This window comes from Sorex araneus, chromosome 8 (assembly GCF_027595985.1).
Source record: "Sorex araneus isolate mSorAra2 chromosome 8, mSorAra2.pri, whole genome shotgun sequence".
Lineage (NCBI taxonomy): Eukaryota > Metazoa > Chordata > Mammalia > Eulipotyphla > Soricidae > Sorex > Sorex araneus.
Genome location: NC_073309.1, coordinates 60,136,397 through 60,158,765, shown reverse-complemented (window position 1 = coordinate 60,158,765; position 22,369 = coordinate 60,136,397). Strand labels below are relative to the sequence as shown.

Genomic DNA, 22,369 nt, shown 5'->3' with positions numbered 1-22,369 from the left:
CAATATGGAAGAGAGAGCGCATAGATTTTTGTCTAAGATTTTGAAAAAAAATAGGCCCAGCAGGTGAAAAACTTACCCCAGTCCAATAAAGGCAGAGTATTTAAGCAAAACAATAAAATGATGGCTATAACACTAGTTTATGCTTTTAAAAATTCTTTTGCATTCTAATGAGTTCGCTGTAAAAGACATGTAAGTTTCTTTTCTTAATGGCCATATCTAACAGGAGATGTTTAGACAAAAAGAGATGATACTTCGCTTTTCCAAGCCTTTGTCTCTTTGTGTTGTTCTTTGTATACAAGATGCATTTTCTCTCTTGTTCTTTTTCCAGGTCTCTCATTGGATCCTTTCTTCCCAGGCCTCTCAAGGCCCTTGCCATGAGCTTTATTAGCCTGGAAGCTGGATACATCATCATAACTCTCTCGCATGTTCCACTCGGAGCCTTTCTTCTTTCCGCCAAAAACAAACTTTTGTATTTCTATAGTGTCATTTGGCATTGGGACCCTTATTCAGCTGCTGGCCTTTGGAGCCCTCCTCCAGATTCCATTCGACAGGTTTCTCATCTCCCTCCAGGAAATCCACTTTCACAGAGAAACCTTCCTGGTGTTTTTCAGTGGTAGTCATCCTATGTGCTTTCTCTTGCTGCCTCTTCTGAAGGACCTCTGTTTGGACCTTCTTTCCATATTTCCAAAGTGCTCGCAGTTGTTCAGCTTTCTCAGATCCCTCCATGGCAGTTTGTTCAGCCTGCAGCATAAGTCGAATCTTCTGTACCTGCTGGTCAGTCTTGGCCATCTCTGTGAAATAATCAGTGGGCCACATGGTAAGGATTTTGAGCTGATAAGAACGGGGTAAGACTGCAATTTGGAATTTCATAATAGTTGGCATCCATTCTATTGGTTTCTTTTCTTTTCTTTAACTGTCAAAAATCTTAATAACAATTTCAGAGAAATACACTGTTGGTTAAAAAATTAAAACTGAATATATAGAAATAATATTTCTATTGTATAATAATTTAAACTTTAAGTCCAAATGGCCTCCTTTTAATGACAAATGAACATTAGACTTATAATCGCCTCAGTTCTTCATTCCTCCATATAGTTGTATCATAATTGTAGATAAATCAGTATTCTGTATATATCTTGATTGTTTAAGTAGCAATTAATGAAGAATTATGAATACTCTGATCAATTTACCTTTTTGGCAGAGTATGAGATTTTCCTTAGCACCTTGTATATTTTTGCATACCTGATTTTTTTTCACTGTTTTTTATTTCCATTGTCTTAATCACTGTGTAATTTTAGTGCCATTAGCTGGGTCAGTGCCTGGCACGTGGCCGACTCGGGTTCGATTTCTCCGTCCCTCTCAGAGAGCCTGGTAAGCTACCAAGAGTATCCCTCCCGCATGGCAGAGCCTGGCAAGCTACCCATGGTGCATTTGATATGCCAAAAACAGTAACAACACATCTCACCATGTAGCCATTACTGATGCCCACTCGAGCTAATCGATGAACAATGGGATGACAGTGTTATAGTGCTACAGTGGTACATAGCAAAAGAAAATACAGGCATGAAACTAAGACAGTTTGTTCTTACCAAAAAATATTAGAATGTATTCTAATATCATTTGATGTTATATATTAAATAGGTAGAAATTTACTACTCTGGAAGTCTAGAAAGTTAGCTTACGCTCAATATGATTGATCTATTCAATTATCTCCATTATGCAATGCTAAGGGAGAATCATTTAAATGGGAGCTTTATAAACTTCTCTATTTGGAAAAATTATAAACAATTTCTCACTGGAGAGATAGTGCAGAGTATAAGGTTCTTGCCCTTCATATACTCAAGCTAGCTTTGATATCCTGCAGCGCATATGGTCCTTTGAGCAGTCCTGGGCATGATCCCTGAGCATAAAACCAGGATTAATCCCTCAGCACAGCCACATAACACACACACACACACACACACACACACACACACACACACACACACACACACACACCCCTCCGTAGTAATCTGTATAAGTAATCTGTATATATGTGTATGTGTATGTATATGTATATGTATACACACAAATATACAGTGAATTGCAGCAAGTTACTAAATACAAAAATTTATATTGTTGGGCTATAAAGGATTATGAATAAGATTATATACATATGCTTGATAATTTAAGTAGCTTAAAGTAAATATTGTTTTGCTTTTATTTTAAACCTAGTTCTAAAATATCCTTTACAGAGTTTAGAATTTTTTTCTCTTTTAATTAAATCACCACAAGAACCACAGTTACAGAGATGTTTGGGGATAAATGTATGGGCATGGAAAGTAACATGCTGAATGAAATGAGTTGGAAGGAAAGGGACAGACATAGAATTATGACACTAATTTGTGAGATGTATATAAAAATATTATGGAGCTAATTCCCAAGGGCAGTAGGCTAATTCCCAAGGGCCAGAATGAGTCAAAACATGGCCCTGGTTGCATGCTTGCCACAAGTACTACTGGGGAAAGATATTTGGGATACAGAATTTAATGTTATCAATATTTCCTAATATTATGTATTCTGTTGGACAGTCTTGAGAGTAAATTGTTTTTTAAAGTTAGACATAAAATTTAGAGCATATGTGAGAAAATAAAATCATAGTATTCCTTTATGGCACCTTAGATTCGTTGATTCAAAACATAATTAAAATTTTAATTAAACTTGTTACTATACAACTCCAGCATCAAAATCAAGTTCTGTATAGTACTGATATTAAAATAATTTCTCTCTGTTTGGTTAATTACAGTTTAGCTGTACATAGAGCATCACCACTTAATTCTTTCTAGATATCTTGCCCAGGATGTTTAATTCGGAAATTTGACTGTTTAAGCACTGTGCCATGAGTGAAAAAGATGGTTGAGGATGATCTGACTCAGTCATCGCAAAAAAATGTTATCCTGCCCTCAACATTGATCTTTACTCTTTCTAATGACTAACCAGGTCTACTTAACATTTATTATATACATATATAAGTATATAACATATATATGTTAGAGTTTTGTCTTAAAGCAATTAAGAGAAATCTAATAAGTTAAAATACATTCAGCTATTTATACATTCAGTTATTTTTTTGTACATAAAAGAGCTTTTGAGGTAGACTGCCTAGAGACTGCATTGTGATACCTTCCAGCATTTTCTGTGGGAACACTTATCAGGTAATCCATCAGGCCCAGTATATGCTTGATTATGCTTCAGATTCTGTGAAAGGAACAAGCAAAATGTCCATTGAATCTCAATTAGTTTTCCTCTTAAGGAACATTCCAAATATCTCACAGTTCCTTTCTAGCATACTGATTAAAATATGTCACTTGACTAAACTATTTTTGCAAAGCTTCTTGTGATAGGTCGAATAGCAACCGCCCAAGATTTCACTCATGTCTTACCCCAAGGCTTTATTTCCTTATTTGTCAAACCATTCTGTGAAGATATGGTTAGCATCAAAGATTTTGAGATGAACTACTGGTGTGGGTTCAATATAATTATAAACTGAGAAAAACTTCTCTTGTGGGCCAAAGGGAGAAATAAGAGCATAAACAACCCAATTATTATTAATAATAAAAAGTACATTTTAACAGCAGGATATTAGACATGCTTAACATTTTAGATCTATACAGGGGAGAGACGCTAAAAATATTTGAGAATAGTCAATAATTTATAAAGAGTCATGAGAGTCAAGAGAGGAATTGTGTCTAATAAATATTGAAGAGAAGTCAAAATTTATGTCTGCAGATCTGCTGATCTGTCAATGAAGACACCATCAGTACCTCTGTGTTAGCAATTTCAGTGAAGTGATGTGAGTAATGTATGTCTTGTGCAAGGGTGATAAGAAAATGGAGACATAAAGTAGAAAAAAGCTGTGTCTATTCAAGTTTTGGTTAAGAAACTGATCGTACATTATATTGGCATTAGATCAGATAAAAAAAACAGAACTTTGAGGAAAAAGAGGTGGGGAGTCAAAATAAAAGGATCAATTAACTACGATCAGCATTGTTATACTTTTCTTCTTATAGAAAAATAATGAGGCATATTTTTATTTGGAAAGAAAGGAAATCACCTTGGAAATGATGAATGCTCATGTGTGCTATATTTGATCTTAAAAATAATAACCTGAGAGAGCATGTAACCATGGGCCATGGTTTGGCTCCTCATGGCCCTTGTTTCTACTGTCCTCGGGTATTAGTCTCATAATATGTTCGGTTGTTTTATGTTATATTCCATGAATGAGTTCAGTCATTCTATGTCTGTCCCTTTCCTTCTGACTCATTTCACTCAGAACGAAACTCTCTGTATCTGTCCTATATTTGGGCAGGGAGAATAATAGACAGGGACACAGTATCCTTGTAATATTTTCCTAATATTTTTGTATGGTTCTGAAAATTTTCATAAATGGGATTCTCTGTGTAATTATTACCTTGTAGGATAATGAGAAAATTTAATGGGGAAAAAATAAGTAAATACAATGTAGAATTGTATGTTTGCTAGTCTATGTACAAAAAAGTACTTAAGTTGCCCCTGAAATAGGGAAAAAGAGGATTTTGAATTTATTACTAAATCAAATTATTCCAAGATCAGTGGGATGTTTTTAACTTTCTGGTAATAGGACATCATTTGTAAATGTTTTGATAAAATGTGAGTTGTTGACCAAAATAATAAGTTTATTTTTAATATAATTTTATGCATTAAACATAACTACTTTTAATACAGAATAAAATATACTATAGAAGTAAACTTGTGGGTAAATTGATGAGCTCTATTACTTTCCACTTACTGTTTTAGTTTTGAAAAAGGAAGGCAAATTTTTATTAGAAACACTTAAAAATATTTACAACTAATTAGAGTATATTAGTATTCTTCATTCAGTAAAGATCAATATGTATTTTGTGCTTAAATATATGTCAGATAAAATAAAAGATGATAAAATTTCAGCTAAAGTTATATTAATTATGATAAATTGTTCAATCTATTTTGAAATTTGTACAAGGATGGAAATACTAAGTACCAGAGCAATAAATAAAATGTGAGATAATCTCTATGAAGTGAAAGTGTTTCATATTTTCTAACATGGCAATTATGTTTATAAATATATAACCTTTAAATTGACAAATCTATAACTTTAATTTATAACTTAATAATTTAATATATAAATATAAAGAAGGAAATTTATAACTTTTTTATGTTTATATAAAGAAACAAGTTTATGATAACTTGATTAAGCATTATTTTTAAAAATGAAAGTAAATTTTACATGTCAATGAATAGAGGAAGAGAAAAACAATTTTTTTTTTGGAGAGGCATGGGCCACACCTAAGGGTGTTTAGGACTTACTCCTGGATCTATACTGAGGCAGTGCATTGGGCTTTGCTCAGAGGGTAAGATAGGGCGCTGGGAATTGAAAACAGGTCAGACATTTAGAAGGCAAGCACCATACCCATTCTAATATCATTCTGGCTCAAGGAATATAAATTGTAGAATCAGGTAAAATGAAAAAGAAAATATGACTACACAGAATAATACAAATATACCAGTAAGTCAATATGAGTAGAAAACAATTGCATATGCATATGTGTGTAAAATTATTTATATAAGATTTAAAACATACTAATGATTAACAGTTATGTAGAGAGACAGTAAAAAAGTAGAAAATAATTCAAGAAAAAGAAATGCTAATAAAACTGAAATATTCTTAGCACGTGTGAGGCTTGTTAGCTGAGAGAAGATAGATGATGTGAAAAGTAAAAAAGGAAATGGGATTTTGGTATAGTTGCTTTGTATCCTTTATAAGTTTATATCGTATATTTTAGATATGTAGGATACAAGGTAAATATATAAAAATTATAAAGCCTTGAGAAAAATAATTAACAACTAAATATTTCTAACTCATTATATTCTCTGAAACTATTCCAAAGCAAAAAATAATAATTAGCAAAATAATTGGTTTATTATGAAAGTGACCAAGCTTTCTTATGTAGATTATATGCTTGCTATTATGCAGCAAATTACTTACCACAGTACCAGAAATTTATGCTCAGCTCATTATATAATATTATGAAGAAAATATTATATAATATGTGAATAACTTCCTGTGTACATAATTTTTTTAAGTAAACAGATGTTATTTGGAGGGTTTTTGAGGGGGAGAGAGTGAGAGAGAGAGAGAGAGAGAGAGAGAGAGAATAATGCACTCAAGAGAGAATGCAAACTTCTCCAAGAGCGGAGAGAGCCCCTACACACACGCCAGCATCAGACAGGAAACCATGAAAGTAAACATCTCAAGAGGGGAGATGCGGGCGACACATAAGCTCAGCCACATGGGGGCAAGTAGCACATAGGCTTGGGCAGCATATGCACCCTGTGTGAATAAATTTAAGTAATACCTTTAAATTGAAAATTGTGTACATTAAAGAGTTGTCGATAATCTTTAGCCTCCTGAAGTCAGTCCCTACGAAGACTCAAATAAAATGGCCTTTTCTAGAGATCGAGTTCCTGTAAATGATAATTTTACAAAACCAAAGTTATGATTCTTATACAAATGTAAAAAAAAAACATGTCAAATATTTTATTTAACTAGTTTGATGCAGAACCAGAAAGTTGTTATAAACTGATTAAAATTTATTAAAAAACTATAAGATCATATCTTTAATTTTAAATATTATCACTGTATCACTGTATCACTGTCATCCCATTTCTCATTGATTTACTCGAGTGGGCACCTGTATTGTCTACATTTTGAAACTTGTTGTTACTGTTTTTGGCATATAGAATACGCCACGGGTAGCTTGCCAGGCTCTGCCCTGAAAGCGGGATACTCTCAATAGCTTGCCGGGCTCTTCTAGAGGGGCGGAGGAATCAAACCCGGGTCAGCCACATGCAAGGCAAACACACTGCCGTTGTGCTATCGCTCCAACCCCTTTAAATATTAAGCTGAATTAAATGTAACAAAACTAATATTTGTCAAAGAATATAATGGCAATTATATAAACTTATATGTGACAAAGTTTATTTCAATTTATCTGCAGAATAAAGGCTTATATTAATATGAGTTTTTTAAAATACATCAAGTTGTAAAGTAACTCAAAGAAGGCATGATGTAGACTTCTACAGAATCAATATGGCCCGATAATCTTTTGAAATTCCAAAAATTTGAAAGCTCATTCAGATTTTTTTGAAGAAATTTAGTAAAGCTTAGAAGTAACTAACAATAAAGAATTAGCAAAGAAAAACCTATCAATTTATTGAAACAGAGAAAGTATAGAAAATTCTTAAAATTGCTTCAATAGAGTAAAATGTAAGAACTGAAGCAATCTTGGAAATATTTTCTTCAATAAAGCATAATGGAGCAGAGGGGTGCAGAGAGGCTTTTGATATATGTGTATGTTTGTGTGTGCGCATGAAAGGGCGCATGTGTGTGTATATGTGTGTCGTGTGTGTGTGTAGAATCTTCTATTGTTCTCAACATTTAGCCAGAAGCTCTCAGTATCCACTATATTTAGTACAGTCAAGTTGAATCAAAGCCATTCTTATATTGAATTTTCAATCAAGACTTTATTGTCCCATTGGCAGTCTCATTGACTATGAGAAGTTCATAATCAGGAGAAGTAGGGAGGTCTGTTTTTGCCCCACACTGAAATTGCTGTAACAAAAGAAACAAGAACAAAAATTACTTCAGGCAATTTTTTCAGTAGTTTGTTTCTTGAAGTTTGTGAGTTATTCTAACTTAACATTTATTGGAAAATTTAGGAAGAAAAGGAGTTGTAAAAATAGCAAGAATCTATATTACTTTTTTATTTTTAAATTATTTTATTTTTTAATTTAATTTTGAATTTTTGTTTTTAAATAATGTAGGAGTACTGCTATTAGTTCAGCCATTGATTAAGCTGATTGAATTGGACATGAACTGCACATTACTTTTTAATTTTATTGTATCACCGTGAGATAGTTACAAAGCTTTCATGTTTGAGACTCAACCATACAATGATGGAATACCCACCCCTCCACCAGTGCATATTTTCTACCACTGATGTCTGAAGCATCCACCCCCACATTTCAGTCCTCACCCTGCCTCTATGGCAGGCAATTTCCCCAATACTCTCTAATTTGGGGCATATGTTTTGTTCAAATTTCTCCACCACCATTCCAGCCTACCTGCCAGGGGCAGACACTAGATAATATATTTTCCATTGCTCATTTGAGCAGCTGCAATTGCAAATGTAAATTTTGAGATTGTAAATTGTTGGGTTCCAGAGATATCTCTGTATGGCACTAATTTATTTTGGGATTCAATTGGGGATCTCTGGGCCAAGATTGTGAGTGTGCTGAGATAGTGTCCGGAGGCAAATTGTGGGCATGACAGCCAGTCTGCTGGGTGGGTGGGGGCCCAGTGAGGGACAGACCAGTTTCTCTGCCACCACACGGCCTGAGATTCAGTCCTGGAACCTGCATACCTGGGCCCTGCTGGTGGAAGCTGTTAGTCACCGGGATTCTATCTGGATTAGGAGGGGAGACTGCACCTACTCCATCTGGGGTGTCCTGGTGATGTTGGCTCGGTACGGGGTCCAGAGACATCTCTGGCACTGTGGTGTCTTCCTGGACTTGCCTCTGTCTCTGCTCCCGGGTTGTTAGTACACTAAAATCCACATTACAACATTTTCAGCAGATTATAACTAGGTGAGGACCATCCTGAGACAGTGGAGTCAGGCTGGGGGTATGGCAGCGATTTTGGATTATGGAAATATGTGGCTACTGGGGACTCTGCTTGGGCACGCCCCAGGCCAACCCATCCCTTCCAATTTACTCCAGTCTGTTCAGCTATGCACGGGTCTGAGCTTAACAGGCTTTTGATCTCTCTCAAAATTTATTTAGGGGTCTCTGAAACAAGGCCAGTAGTAGAGCTTACAGATGGAGCTGGAGTTGGTTCGTGGGGGTGACTACCAGTGCTTCCATGTATATTGGGAAGTGGGGGGAGGTAGCCCACTCCAACTCTGAGGAAGTCTGGAGATTTCAGTCACAAAGCACTCATTCCAGAATTTTCAGCAGATTATATCTTGGTGAGGTCCGTCCTGAGATGGTGGAGTCAGGCCAGGGATATGGTGGTAACTTTAGTTTGTGGAAGTAAGTGGCTCATGGGGGCTCTGCTTGGGCGGGCTACCAGGCCAACCCACCCCACTCAGATTTATCTCAGTCTATTCAGCCATGCATGGGTCCAAGATTAACTCGTGGCTTTTAATCTATTTCGAGATTTATCCAAGGGTCTCTGAAACAAGGTCAATAAAAGAAGCAAGCATCCCTATTTCAATGCCTATTATCATCTATTATTTTTAAAATGTGTTTGTTATAAAGATTTATGTTAATGTTAACTTTGATATAAATATAATGTTTAAATAGATTTATTACCTGAATCACCTGATATCCCACTGCTCATTAATTTGCTCAAGTAGGTGCCAGTAACGACTCCATTTGTCCTTGTCATGTGCTCACTCTGGGAACACTAAGAGTGTCAAACCATTTTAGTGGTTACTCGTCCTTCCCAATGCTGCCATGTTGAGGCCTCTTTCAGGATGAAATGACTCCATTTGTCCTTGTCATGTGCTCACTCTGGGAACACTAAGAGTGTCAAACCATTTTAGTGGTTACTCGTCCTTCCCAATGCTGCCATGTTGAGGCCTCTTTCAGGATGAAATGAGGCCCGTTATTGTTCCTGTTTTTGGCATATCGAAAATGCTATGGGTAGCTTGCCAAGCTCTGCCGTACAGGCAGGATACTCTTAGTAGCTCGCTGGGCTCTCCAAGAGGGACAGAGGCTCCAGGAGATTCTGCATTGCTCTCTTCTGGGAGCAAGCACTAAAGTTTGTAAGCCTGTAACTGTACCTCACGGTGATTCACTAATAAAAAAAATAAAAAAGGAACAAATATATTGATGATAATATCACTGTATCACTGTCATCCTATTGTTTATCAATTTGTTCGAGCAGGCACCAGTAATGTCTCCATTCGTCCCAGCCCTGAGATTTTAGCAACCTCTCCTTACTCGTCTTTCCCAACGATTGGAGGCCCTTTTCTGGGTCAGGGGAATGAGACCTGTTATTGTTACTATATTTGGCATATCAAATATGCCACAGGGATCTTGCCAAGCTCTTTCATCAAATCCACTTAAACAGTCATAGTCAATTGACTTCTTATAATATTTCTAGCAATGTCATTTTGTATGAGCACAGTGAGATATATACTAAACTATAAGTTTTGTTCTTCCTGGGGACATTTAACTCTTTTTTCCAGACCACAGTCCTCAGGACAAACTCTGTGATGACTCCAAAGAGGTAATTGGATAAGGACCCTGCTGGGTTAGAAAATGATAATATATGTTATTTAAATTTGTATAAAAAATAAATTTTACATATACAAGTTTTTAGTTCTATACAGATGAATGAACTGGAGTGATAGCACAGTGGGTAGGGCATTTGCCTTGCACTTAGCCAACCTGGGTTCAATTCCTCCATCCCTCTCATAGAGCTCGGCAAGCTACTGAGAGTATCCCGCCCGCATGGAAGAGCCTGGCAAGCTCCATATGGCATATTCGATATGCCAAAAACAGTACCAACAAGTCTCACAATGGAGACATTATGAGTGCCCGCTTGAGCAAATCAATGAACAATGAGACAACAGTGCTACGACAGTGATACAGTGCTACAGATGAATGTTTCAATATAGATTAATATTTTAATAGTCATATTTATTTTTCTCCTCAGGTTTATTCAGCCCCAGAGTTTAATCTTTTCATTTTCAAAATTATTTGTCTTTTCTTTTTGTTTTGCTTTGTTTTTGTTCTGGCCTAACTTTGTTTAAGATCCCTTTGTTTTCAGGGATCACTCCTGATATTCCTTGAGGACCATATGTGGTAATAGGCATTGCACTGGCTCTGCTGCATGCAAGACCAGTGCCTTGCCAGTTGTATTATTTTTCTAGTTTTCAAAAAATATTTTTGTAAACAAAATATGTGCAGTCAATTAAGTGTTTTAGAGATGAACTGAAAGAAATTATTTTGAAAAACTAAATATGGAATGTTAGATTCTTTTTTGTGTTTTTACATTAGACAAACTGTTTTAGCAAGATAAAGTTAATAATGCTGTAAAGATCCTTATAAGGAAGAAGAAATGAAAACCCATTCAATAAAATGTTGATGCCTTAATTCTCACACTATTCCTGCACTGTTGAGAAAATTACCCTCCTTTTCCTTGTATGAAAACTTTTCCTGCTTTGCTTCTCTTCTCTTCAACCTTGTGTTCCCTGTGACTTATAGGACCCCACCCCCAAACAAAAAAATCTAGTTTTTTAGTTGCTACAAGCCAGTCAATCGGAATTATTAGTACAGAACTAGGTGTAGAAGAGGCAAACCTACCACATGGTATTAGGAACTTTGGAATTTTGTAGATAAAATTTATGCATGTAGTCACTGTCACTGTCATCCTGTTGTGCATCCATTTGCTCAAGCGGGCACCAGTAACGTCTCCATTGTGAGACTTGTTATTACTGTTTTTGGCATATTGAATATGCTATGGGGAGCTTGCCATGCTCTGCTGTGCAGGCAGGATACTCTCAGTAGCTTGCTGGGCTCTCAGAGAGGGATGGAGGAATCAAACCAGGGTCGGCTGCATGCAAGGCAAACGCCCTACCCGCTGTGCTATCGCTCCAGTCCATGCATGTAGTAGTTTTGTTCAATTACAGCATCAGTGACATATTTTAATATACCTCTATTAACAGTGAGGGAGTCTTAAACATCTACACCATAATGAACCTTAATTCACAAGTTGATGCATAAAATTTTAAATTGACTTAAATATAATTCATTTAGATGTTGGGGAAAATATTGACTAAAATCCCAATAGTATCTTAGACATTGTCATTGTCTGCATATATATTTACATACATATATGTATATATCATAAATCTATATATTAACTATATTAATACTTCTACATGTGTGTGCTTTTACAAACTATGTTATATGTATATATTTATATAAGTTCTCACCATGGTACATGCTTATTAGTAAAACATAAAAGAAAATTAAGCTCTGTAAGTAATATGGTTCATTTGTCATATACATAATGTTCATAAATTTGTTAATAAATTTTGAGTAGAATACTAGAGAAGTTTGGATAGTAACAAATAAATTACTTTATGAAAAATTTATACCAATTTATTATACATTTGAGGTCTATGAATAGGAGTTATGCTGACCAAATATAGATATTAAATATATTTGTTATATTTTTAAATACCATATATGTCCAATATCTATGGTATACTACTTGTATCACTTGCATCACTTGTCATCTAGTTGCTCATCTCGTTGCTTCAGTGGGCGCCAGTAACGTCTCCATCTGTCCCTGTTGCGTGCTAGTGTAGCCCAATGGTGTCTGCTCGCTCCAGGAACATGAAGAGCATTAAACCATTTATTCAGGGTCTTGACAAAGAAGTCTGACCATCTTGTAGGTGAGTGGCCAGGTGTTCTTTTAACGTCCTGTGGAATCCAGTCGGTAATGACTCTAGTTCAGTGTAGTCTAGCGGTTGTCTCCAAATTGCATTGTGTCTGGCCCATCTGATTTTCTACGCCATAGCAAACGAGACAGAGTCCTTGATTCTCAATCGTCGATGGAGGTAGGAACTCCAGATTCCTTCTCTCACTTGACATATATAATATATTGAATATCTGTTTTATATTCAAAAGCACACTTTACTGATTGATGTGATAAGGCAACTCGGGCCCTTTGAGCTAGTTATGCTCTTAGCATATAACAAAACCCATTTGGAAGAAACTCTTGATCACTGCTGCGCTAAGTGATGTTCTCACTAAATGATTAAAAAATAGTGTTTTTTTTTTCCAGTGAGGACTATAAAGATAGTAGGAAAAATGTAGACCAATTATTTATTGGTCAGGAAAACTGATGAAACAAAATGTCAGTGATTTTAGTGATTTAGCTACTCAGACTTCCAGTCTTGTGACGAGTTATCTTCTAAGGCTCCCAATTTCTTTGTTGGCTGTCAAACCTTGCAATAAAACTAATAAATACAGAATTATGTGGAAGACTTTTGGGACGAGATTGGGGTTTGAGCAATAGCTTTGCTGAGGAGTTGTTCCTGGCTGTGTTTTCAGGGGTAACTCCAGTAGTGCTTGGGAGACCATATGCTGTAAAGGATTGTATAAGGACAGGCTGCAGGCACGGCGAGCACCTTAGCCACTGTATTGTCTCTCTGGTCCTAGAGTTGTATGGGAGACATTTTAAATTCCAAACTTTTAAAGGGTAACTGTCATTTCTAATCACACTCAGCTGTTGAGAATCTATCTGAAATGGTGACTGAAAATCAACTCCAATTTGTCCAAGAGTTAGTTCATCTCTGCATCCTTATTAAAATTGGACCTCAGATGTATAAAGTTTTGGGTTTCTTTTCATCTTTCCTTTATTTGTTATTTATTTTTAAAAAAAAATTATTAGTGAATCACTGTGGGAGTACCATTACAACTTACAAATTTTTGTGCTTGCATTTCAGTCATACAGTGATTGAGTACCCATCCCCCCACCAGTGCCTATTTTCCACCACCAATGTTCCCTACATTCCTCCCAACACCCCCATCCTGTTGCCTCCCCTCACCCTTCTCCCCCACCTCTGTGGCAGGGCAGTCCCTTTTGCTCTCTCTCTCTCTCTCTCTCTCTCTCTCTCTCTCTCTCTCTCTCTCTCTCTCTCTCTCTCTCTCTCTCTCTCTCTCTCTCTCCTTGTTGTGGTTTGCAGTAGAGGTATTAAGTGGCCATCATGTTTGGTCGATAGACTACGCCTCTCCCATCCGGAGTGGGCCCTTTACTTGGTGATCCCTTCTCTATCTGAGCTGCCTTCTCCACCAGCATGTGAGGCTGGCTTCTAAGCTGTGGAGTAATCCTCCTGGTACTTATCTCTGCTGTTCTTGGTGTTAGTCTCCCATTTTGTTGCTTTACATTCCACAGATGAGTGTAATCTTTCTATGCCTGTCCCTCACTTTCTGACTCATTTTACTTAACATGAAACTTTCCAAGTTGTTCCACCTATATGAAAATTTCATGACTTCATCTTTTCTAACAGCTGCATAGTATTCCATTGTGTAGATGTAGCAAAGTTTCTTTAACTAGTCATCTGTATAAAGTTTTAACTTCATTATTTGTAACTCTAATAGAAGATAAACTAGAAGCTAAATCAATTATTCCATGCTGAATGTCATCATCAATGATGTAAAAGTCAGCAGAATTGTCCATAGTAAAGAGCATTATTCAGGTAATAAAAGAAATAGAGAGGGGTTAAAGAGACATGACAGGAAATAAAGTGCATAGTCTCATGTAAGCATGTAATTATGTAGTCACATTGCAATTCTTGGATACTACTCTGTTACCCGATCATAACCAGGAGCAGTCCTGGAGCTATGATTCCACCCTGCCACCACTGCCAGGTGTATCCATGTGGTTGTTGTGTTAGTTTTTTTCATTGTCCTGGTAACCCTTAGTACTGAATATCCCTGTACTCTGGGATATTCACAGCAAAGGCCCCATTTGCCAAGAATCACAGGGTGGGGCATCCTACTTCTTCTGAACCCTGCTAGGGAAAGAAAGCTCCCACCACCTGCAGAGAATATCAAGTAGGATCTCACTGGACTGAGTCTTCTTCCTCAGGTTATCCATTACTCCACCCTTCCCAATAACTCATAATCTTGGGAAAGGAGGAACCCACTGAAATTGCTAGAATTCTCAATTTGATTTTATCAAAAGGGCTCTATTAAGCAGAAAGTGCTGGTGAGTAAAATTGGTGATGTTATGCATTTCATCAAATATATCAGTGTATTAACATGCAGCTAGAATTGGCAAGACAAAATTATCATCGGAGGAATAATAATCTTTTCTCTAAAATCAGACACAAATGCATAAAGATGGATAGGTCAGTGTGACAACAAATCTGTCATCTACAAAAATCATCTACATTTTGTATCACTAATTTTGGGAAGGGAGACTCGAAGCTGATAGTATTCTGTAACCAACATAGATATATAAATAAGCTTTATAAAATAGCATCCTGAAGGAGATTCTTATAATCACATGTTCCCAGACATTCATATCTTCTCTAGCTTGGAATAGAAGCACAGGAAAAGAAACATCTCACCTGCTGTGATCCATTGTGGTCTGGTTTTTGCTTGCTATAGCCCAAACTGTCTTCTGTGAACCACATCCTACTTTGTGGTATTGTTGTGTTATCTTTCTATTATGTTTAGGGCTTTCCTTCTAAACCATACTGTCTCGCAGTGTCTTCTCTGTAATAAGCATCTAAACCTCTGAACCCTGGGCCACTTTTGAGGGTATCATTCTTACTTTAGACCCTTACATACTATTCAAGCCTGTAATTGGGGGATTTGTCAGGTTCCTGATTTTCCACTTTTCTTGTGTGAGCAATTTAATGATTTTGTATTTCTGAATTTCCTAATCCCAGCAAACTGTCTTCTTGTCTGGAGGTTTGGATCATTGAAGGATGATAGTGTATCTCAATTATTTTCAGTTATGACCGTTCGACCTTCAAAAATTCTTACCTAGTTGACATATATGCCACAGGGGAAAAAACAGCAAATAATCCTCTCTCAGAAGAATTATCTTACTTCCGAGTGATTTTTCTTAATACCCTGGTCTATGGTTTCAGAAGTTTTGAAAAATTCCAAGTTAAACTTTTAAAAAGTTTATTAGCATTATTTGATTTTTTAGAAATTTTTCAAAAAATGATATGAATTTAACTAAAAGGACCATGTACATACGGGATAATTTGTTATCAAAAGGAAGAAAGAGACATTAGGCAGACTGTTATCTCAGTTGATTCACAAAGAAAATTTCTTTGTTGATCCATTTTAAATAACTTGCACATTCTTCAATAAGTTTCTTGTTATGGGTGTTTACTGTTATTAAACAGTCTTCTTTCATATGTTTGCTCCTTTGACCATAACAAGAGGTTTAACAAATGTTATGAAAGTACACTTGGAAAACTGGAAGTAAAGTTTTATAAATAAAATATTCGGGCTGGAGCGATAGGACATCAGGTGGGGAGTTTTCCCTGCACTCAGACGACCTGGGTTCGATTCCCAGCATCTTGTATGGTTCCCAGAGCACTGCCAGGAGTAATTCCTGAGTGCAGAGCCAGAATTAACCTGTGTATCACCTGGTGTGAACCAAAAAACTCTAAAATTTAAAAAAAAGAAAGAAAATGCTCTTACCAGAGCCGGTGAGAATATACTGTAAAGACAAAAATTGCAAAATACATATCAATTTTTAAAAATAAAAGAAACTATGCTTCTTTTAAAACAGCCAGGCTGTTTTCACTCAGGGCACCCCAGAGCAGGGCAGGTGAGAACCCTCCCCACCCCAAGGAACCCAGCCCTACAGCCGACCTCCACTACTCAACCACAACCATGCTCAGACTGCTTTCTGGACAGTATGAGACATTTCCTAACCATTTTCCATAATTACCATACCGCTTTTGATGGACTTCAGACAGGAGGCAACAAATAATAGAGAATAATATATATGCATTATATATATTATATAATGTATATATAATATAATATTATATATATATACACCTATATACCCTTGGAGAGCCCAGCAAGCTACAAAGAGTATACCGCCCAGAGGCTGGCAAGCCACCTGTGGCATATTCAATATGCCAAAAACAGTAACGATAGATCTCATTCCCCTGACCCTGAAAGAGCCTCCAATCATTGGGAAAGACGAGTAAGGAGAGGCTGCTAGAATCTCAGGGCTGGGAAGAATAGAGACGTTACTGGTGCCCGCTTGAGTGAATTGACAAACAGCAGGATGACCGTGATACAGTGATATGTATATATTTCCACAAATATATATGAATATTTCATATAATAGAGGACTAAAAGTGTAATATAAATACTACTAAAATTGAAGTTAGTGGGATTTATTATATAGCTCAGCTGTTAATTCATTCCATTGCCATGGGAAAATACTATTATTCCCTCTGTCATCATTTCTCATTCCCTAAAATCAGTATGTTGGTGGATCAAAAGTCAAATGCAATTACAATGCATGCCAAGAAATTATCACGATATGTGACACTGGAAAGGCAAAGGTTTTCTTTCTAGCATCTCTTTATTGACACATTGAAAAATATAAAAATTAATAAAATACTACCTTTTGTGAACTATGCAATGCTCTGGGCATATCATCCCTTTTATAACTTTTGAGGATTCTGCAAATCCATAATACCTGTTCACTAAATTAAACAACCAAACAGAAAAACAACCAATGAATCAAACAAACTTCTTACAATCTTACTCTTTTCGTCATCCTGCAGAAATTGTGAGAGCTCTCAGGTGAACTTTATTTCTCAGCCTTTCTTACATCTCAGTGGAAAATGGAAGTCATCACCAAAAGGATGTGAATAAACTTAGGTTATTATACTTCTAGACCATGGAATTGCATAGTTCTGGGATTATGAAATGTATATGTTATATATATTGCTTTATTTCTCTGACACTCAACATATTGTTTCAAAGTGTTATGGGATAAAGCAATGTAAAACTCACAAGGTGAAGGGATAATGAGTTCTCAAATTCCCACTACTGAATTCCTACAGTTCAGTGAGTTCAAACGCTAGTAGAAGAGAAATAAAATTATTTTGCATTAAGACACTGAATATTTGAAGACTCAATTAAAAACTAGTTCAGCTCTAATAAAAATATTAAAAGTGAAGGATAATACAAGGGCTAAAGTATTTGCCTTGAAGCTGCTGAACCCAGTTTGATCCCTGGCACTTATATGGTATCCCAAGCCATACCAGGAGGGATTCCTAAAAGGAGACAGGAGTAGCCCTGGGCACTTCTGGCAGTGACCCAAAACCAAACCAAACAAATATATAATAAAAGGAAAAGGATAAATACATTTTTTAAAAGTTCATATATCAAAGTGTGGTGATAATTGCCCCAAGACACTTGTGTTATAGAACCCGTGGTGATCCAGATCTTGAACAAAAGAGCACAACTTGTTTACTGTTTTTTTTCTGAAATATGTTTAATTCTATTAATTTTGGTATTGTGGTCTGCTTTATTGTTTGAACTTTCTGAACAATTAGATGAATATAAAGCATAATCTTATCAAATATTAACTTGTATAAACACATGGATAAACACTTGTATAAACACATGGACACATCTATAAGGGAGGAACTCACTAATAGCATATGTACATTGCTATTAAATGCATATTCTCCTTTGTCATATTTATCCTACTTAAGTAAAGCTCTAAATGCATCTCTATTAGAAATTCAGAACATTAAAAAGTATTTTTAAGTCCAAGGACATAATTTTACTGTGAGAACAATTCAGCCCACTGTCTGCAAATTTGTGACCTCTAAGTATTATTGACATCCAAACCTGCATAAAACCAGTAAAAATACTTGAAAATTCCTATGGAAGCTTTATGTTAATTTTTGAAATCAAGTTTTCCTTTACCCTGCTAATTAGAATCTCTAGAAGTAGTACTGTAGTATCACTGTCATCCCGTTGCTCATCAATTTACTAGAGCAGGCACCAGTAACATCTCCATTGTGAGACTTGTTACTGTTTTTAGCATATCAGATACCCCACAGGTAGCTTGCCAGGCTCTGCCATGTAGGCAGGATACTTTTGGTAGCTTGCCGGGCTCTCCAAGAGGGATGGAGGAATTGAACTCGGGTCGGCTGCATGCAAGGCAAAAGCCCTACCCACTGTGCTATCGCTCCAGCCCATAGATAATGTGATCTAGGAGTAGATCAAATTAAAATATATGTTTATAAATTTCCTTAGATGATTTCCATGTTACTAGTCTTAGACTGGACCATGGTCTAACACTAGCAATATTTGTTTTACATAAATATAATTTTGTTGTGTGAATATTCTTTCCACCGGGGTGGGGGAGCACAGAGATAGAACCGTGAGAAGAATTTTAATAATGGCTGGAGGGCTGCAGGTTCACTCTGGCAGGACAGCGGTGAGGAAGCGTCCCACGGCCTCTTTTATTCACCATCCTAAATATGTGCATCTAATGCTGTCAGTAGAAAGAAAGCATTAACAGGGAACAGGGGTTACAGTAGGGACAAGGAGATGTCAAGGCTACATTGCTCTGTCACATAGCAAGCCCAAAGGTCGCAGTCTCCGAGGAGAAATGCAAGGCCAAGCAGCCTGGCACCATGAGCTACCATCCCTTGCACCTGGAGTGACAAGGGAATGTGAGAGACTGTCTGCATTCCAAAACTGAGCTGGGTTAGGGAACTGTGAGAAAGGGGAGATTGCTTCTATGTAACAGTAAGAGCTAAAAGACAGCCAAAGAAAGAGATGTGAACCCTGTCCAAACCAGCCCAGACACACGAGTCATGGCTCGCCCAATTTCAGGGGCCTGTGTTCCTGCCCATTTGCAGGTCAGTCTCCCCGGGCTCATCCTAACAGTTCTGGTTGGGCATCAACATAATTTCATACTAAAGTGTTTGTTTTCTGGTGTTGGAGAGATAGATTGACACCCTAAGCATGTGATCGGCATTCAGGGGGCCCGGACTCAATCCCCACACAGCACAGGTCCCCAAGTACATTAGGCACGACCCCTAAACACAAGAAGAGAGATGTCTCTGAGTACCAATTGTGTGACTCAATACTGAAAAAAATATGGCTATGACATAGATAATAAATAATATTCAGTCATCCCGTTGCTCATCGATTTGTTCGAGCAGGCACCAGTAACGTCTCTCATTGAGAGACTTATTGTTACTGTTTTTGGCATATCCAATATGCATGGGTAGCTTGCCAGGCTCTGCCGCGCTGGCTCGATACTCTCAGTAGCTTGCTGGGCTCTCCGAGAGGGACGGAGGAATCAGACTCGGGTCAACCGTGTGAAAGGCAAATGCCCAACCACTGTGCTATCGCTCTGCAATAAATAATATATCTAATATATAACAATATGTATACAGCGTAACTTATAACTTTAGAATCACTAAAGTAGATAGTTTTCATAAATTTTCAGAACTATTTTGGGCATTTTATGAGAATGTATTTTTTTTTACATTCTTAACATATTTTTAACTTTCTAACTTTCAGAGTAAAGGTATTTATTTTAAGAGATAAATTTTAGATATATTGAAAAATTTCATGTTATATTCAAGATCACTTGTATCATTGTATCACTGTTTATCCCACTGCTCATCGATTTGCTTGAGCAGGTGCCAGTAATGTCTCCATTCATCCCTGTCACATGCTTGTGTAGCCCAATGGTGTCTACTCACTCCAGGAACATGAATAGCCTCAAACTGTTCGTTCAGGGTCCTGACAAAGAATTCTGACCATCTCGTAGGTGGTCAGCCATGCGTTCTTTTGATGTCCCATGGAATCCAGTCGGTAAGGGTAATGGCTCTAGTCCAGTGGTCATCTCCAAATCACATTACCTGTCCTGCCCATTTGATTTTCGACGCCTTGGCAAACAAGACAGCGTCCCTGATTCTTGATTGTCGAGGGAGGCTGGAATTCGTATTCCTTCTTTCACTTGAGTGAAATGTGATATTCCAAGCATAGCTCTTTCTATTTCTCTTTGGGATACCCAAATAGCATTCTCGTCCTGCTTTCATAGGGCCGAGGTCTCTTAGGTGTATCTTAGTGCAGGAAGAACAGTGGAGTCAAAAAGATGTGCCTGTAGCCGAGATTCTTCGTCCTCTTAACCACTTCTTTGACACTCTTAAAGGTGTTCACGCCACTCTCTTCCTTGTGTGAAGCTCAGGTGCCAGAGCATTCGGCATGTTGAGTTCTCAACCCAGGTTCACATAGCTGCTGCATTCAAAGATGTTCATTCCATTGAGGGCAAACGGACCATCAGGAACTAGTCTTTTTCTCACGAACATTGTCTTCATGAGATTCAGCTGCAGTCTGACCTTTCCACATTCACGTTCGAAGTCAACCAGCATTTGTGCTGCTTGGATGATGTGTATTGTTATTAGAATGATGGTGGAAAATGGGCACTGGTGGAAGGATGGGCACTCTCGACCACTGTATAACTGAAATGCAAGCACAAAAGTTTGTAAGTCTGTAGCTGTACCTCATGGTGATTGACTGTATCACTGTATCACTGTCATCCTGTTGCTCATTGATTTACTTGGATTTACTTGAGCGGACACCAGTAATGTCTCTATTCCTCCCAGCCCTGAGATTTTAGAAGCCTCTCCCTACTCGTCTTTCCCAACAGTTGGACGCTCTTTCAGGGTCAGGGGAATTAGACCTATCATTATTATTTTTGGCATATCAAATATGCCATGGGTAGCTTGCCAGGCTCTGCCCATGTAGGCAGGATACTCTCAGTAGATTGCCGAGGTTTTTCAGACAAGTCAAATAGAAAAAAGTTGAAAGGCCAACAATGAATTTTTTTTAAAGGGGAGGAGGACTTGGTCAGCTACCTTAACTGGCTGAGGCAGGCTTTGCCAGCAGAGGTCTGTATTCAATCCCCAGAACTGCACTCTCCCCCAGCACCATAAGGAGCAACCAGAAAGAGCACAGGGCTAGGAGCAGTGGAGTTTGCCCCCAAAAGAATATGGTGAGGTTATTATAAAAACTTGTAGAAATCCTTGCAAACCAGCAATGTTCTTTCTAGAAAATGAACACCTCCCCCTACACACACACACACACACACACTCCCTGTGGGATCAGAGGTTGAACCCATGGCCTACATTATATATCACTGAGCTATATTCATACAGGTCCATAACTCTGAATTTTTAAAGGCCATTTCTAAATAGCTATACTGGGGGTGGGAGAGAGGGGCTGGAGAGATAGTACAGTGGGTAAGGCACTTTCCTTGCACACCCCACTGGAGATTGATCCCCAGCACCCAGAGCATTCCTGGGTGCTGAGGATCCCAAAAAAGAGTGATCCCAGAGCACAGAGCCAGAAGTAATCCTTACATGCAGAGGTAGAAGGAAGCTTTGAGCAGTGGAAGGTGTGACCCCAGCAAAAAAATAAAAAGCTGTGTTGGTTGAATAAAGGATGAGACTATCCTTGTCTTTTTTCAGAACTGTGAAAATACATATTTAAAGAAATAAGTTCTATCAGAAAATATTTAAATGTTCCTCAAATAATTAAAACCATCTGAACAGTGGGAAATTCAAAGAAACTTGCCAACTGGAAGCAATCAGTTGCTATTTCAGAAAATTCAGAGTTTCTTAATCTTGGCACTACAACTGGTATTTAATAACTTCCTCCCTCCCTCACAGGGAAACCCCTGAGCATTGCTGGGTGTGGC

General features: G+C 37.4%; 1 protein-coding gene across 1 annotated transcript; it reads right to left on the bottom strand.

Annotated features, from left to right (window-relative positions):
- Positions 1-230: 230 nt before the first annotated feature.
- On the bottom strand, positions 231-870 carry LOC101540244 (probable rRNA-processing protein EBP2). The gene is given in 2 exon segments (XM_055146500.1): positions 231-470; positions 472-870. Coding segments are annotated over 2 exon segments (639 nt in total).
- Positions 871-22,369: the final 21,499 nt, after the last annotated feature.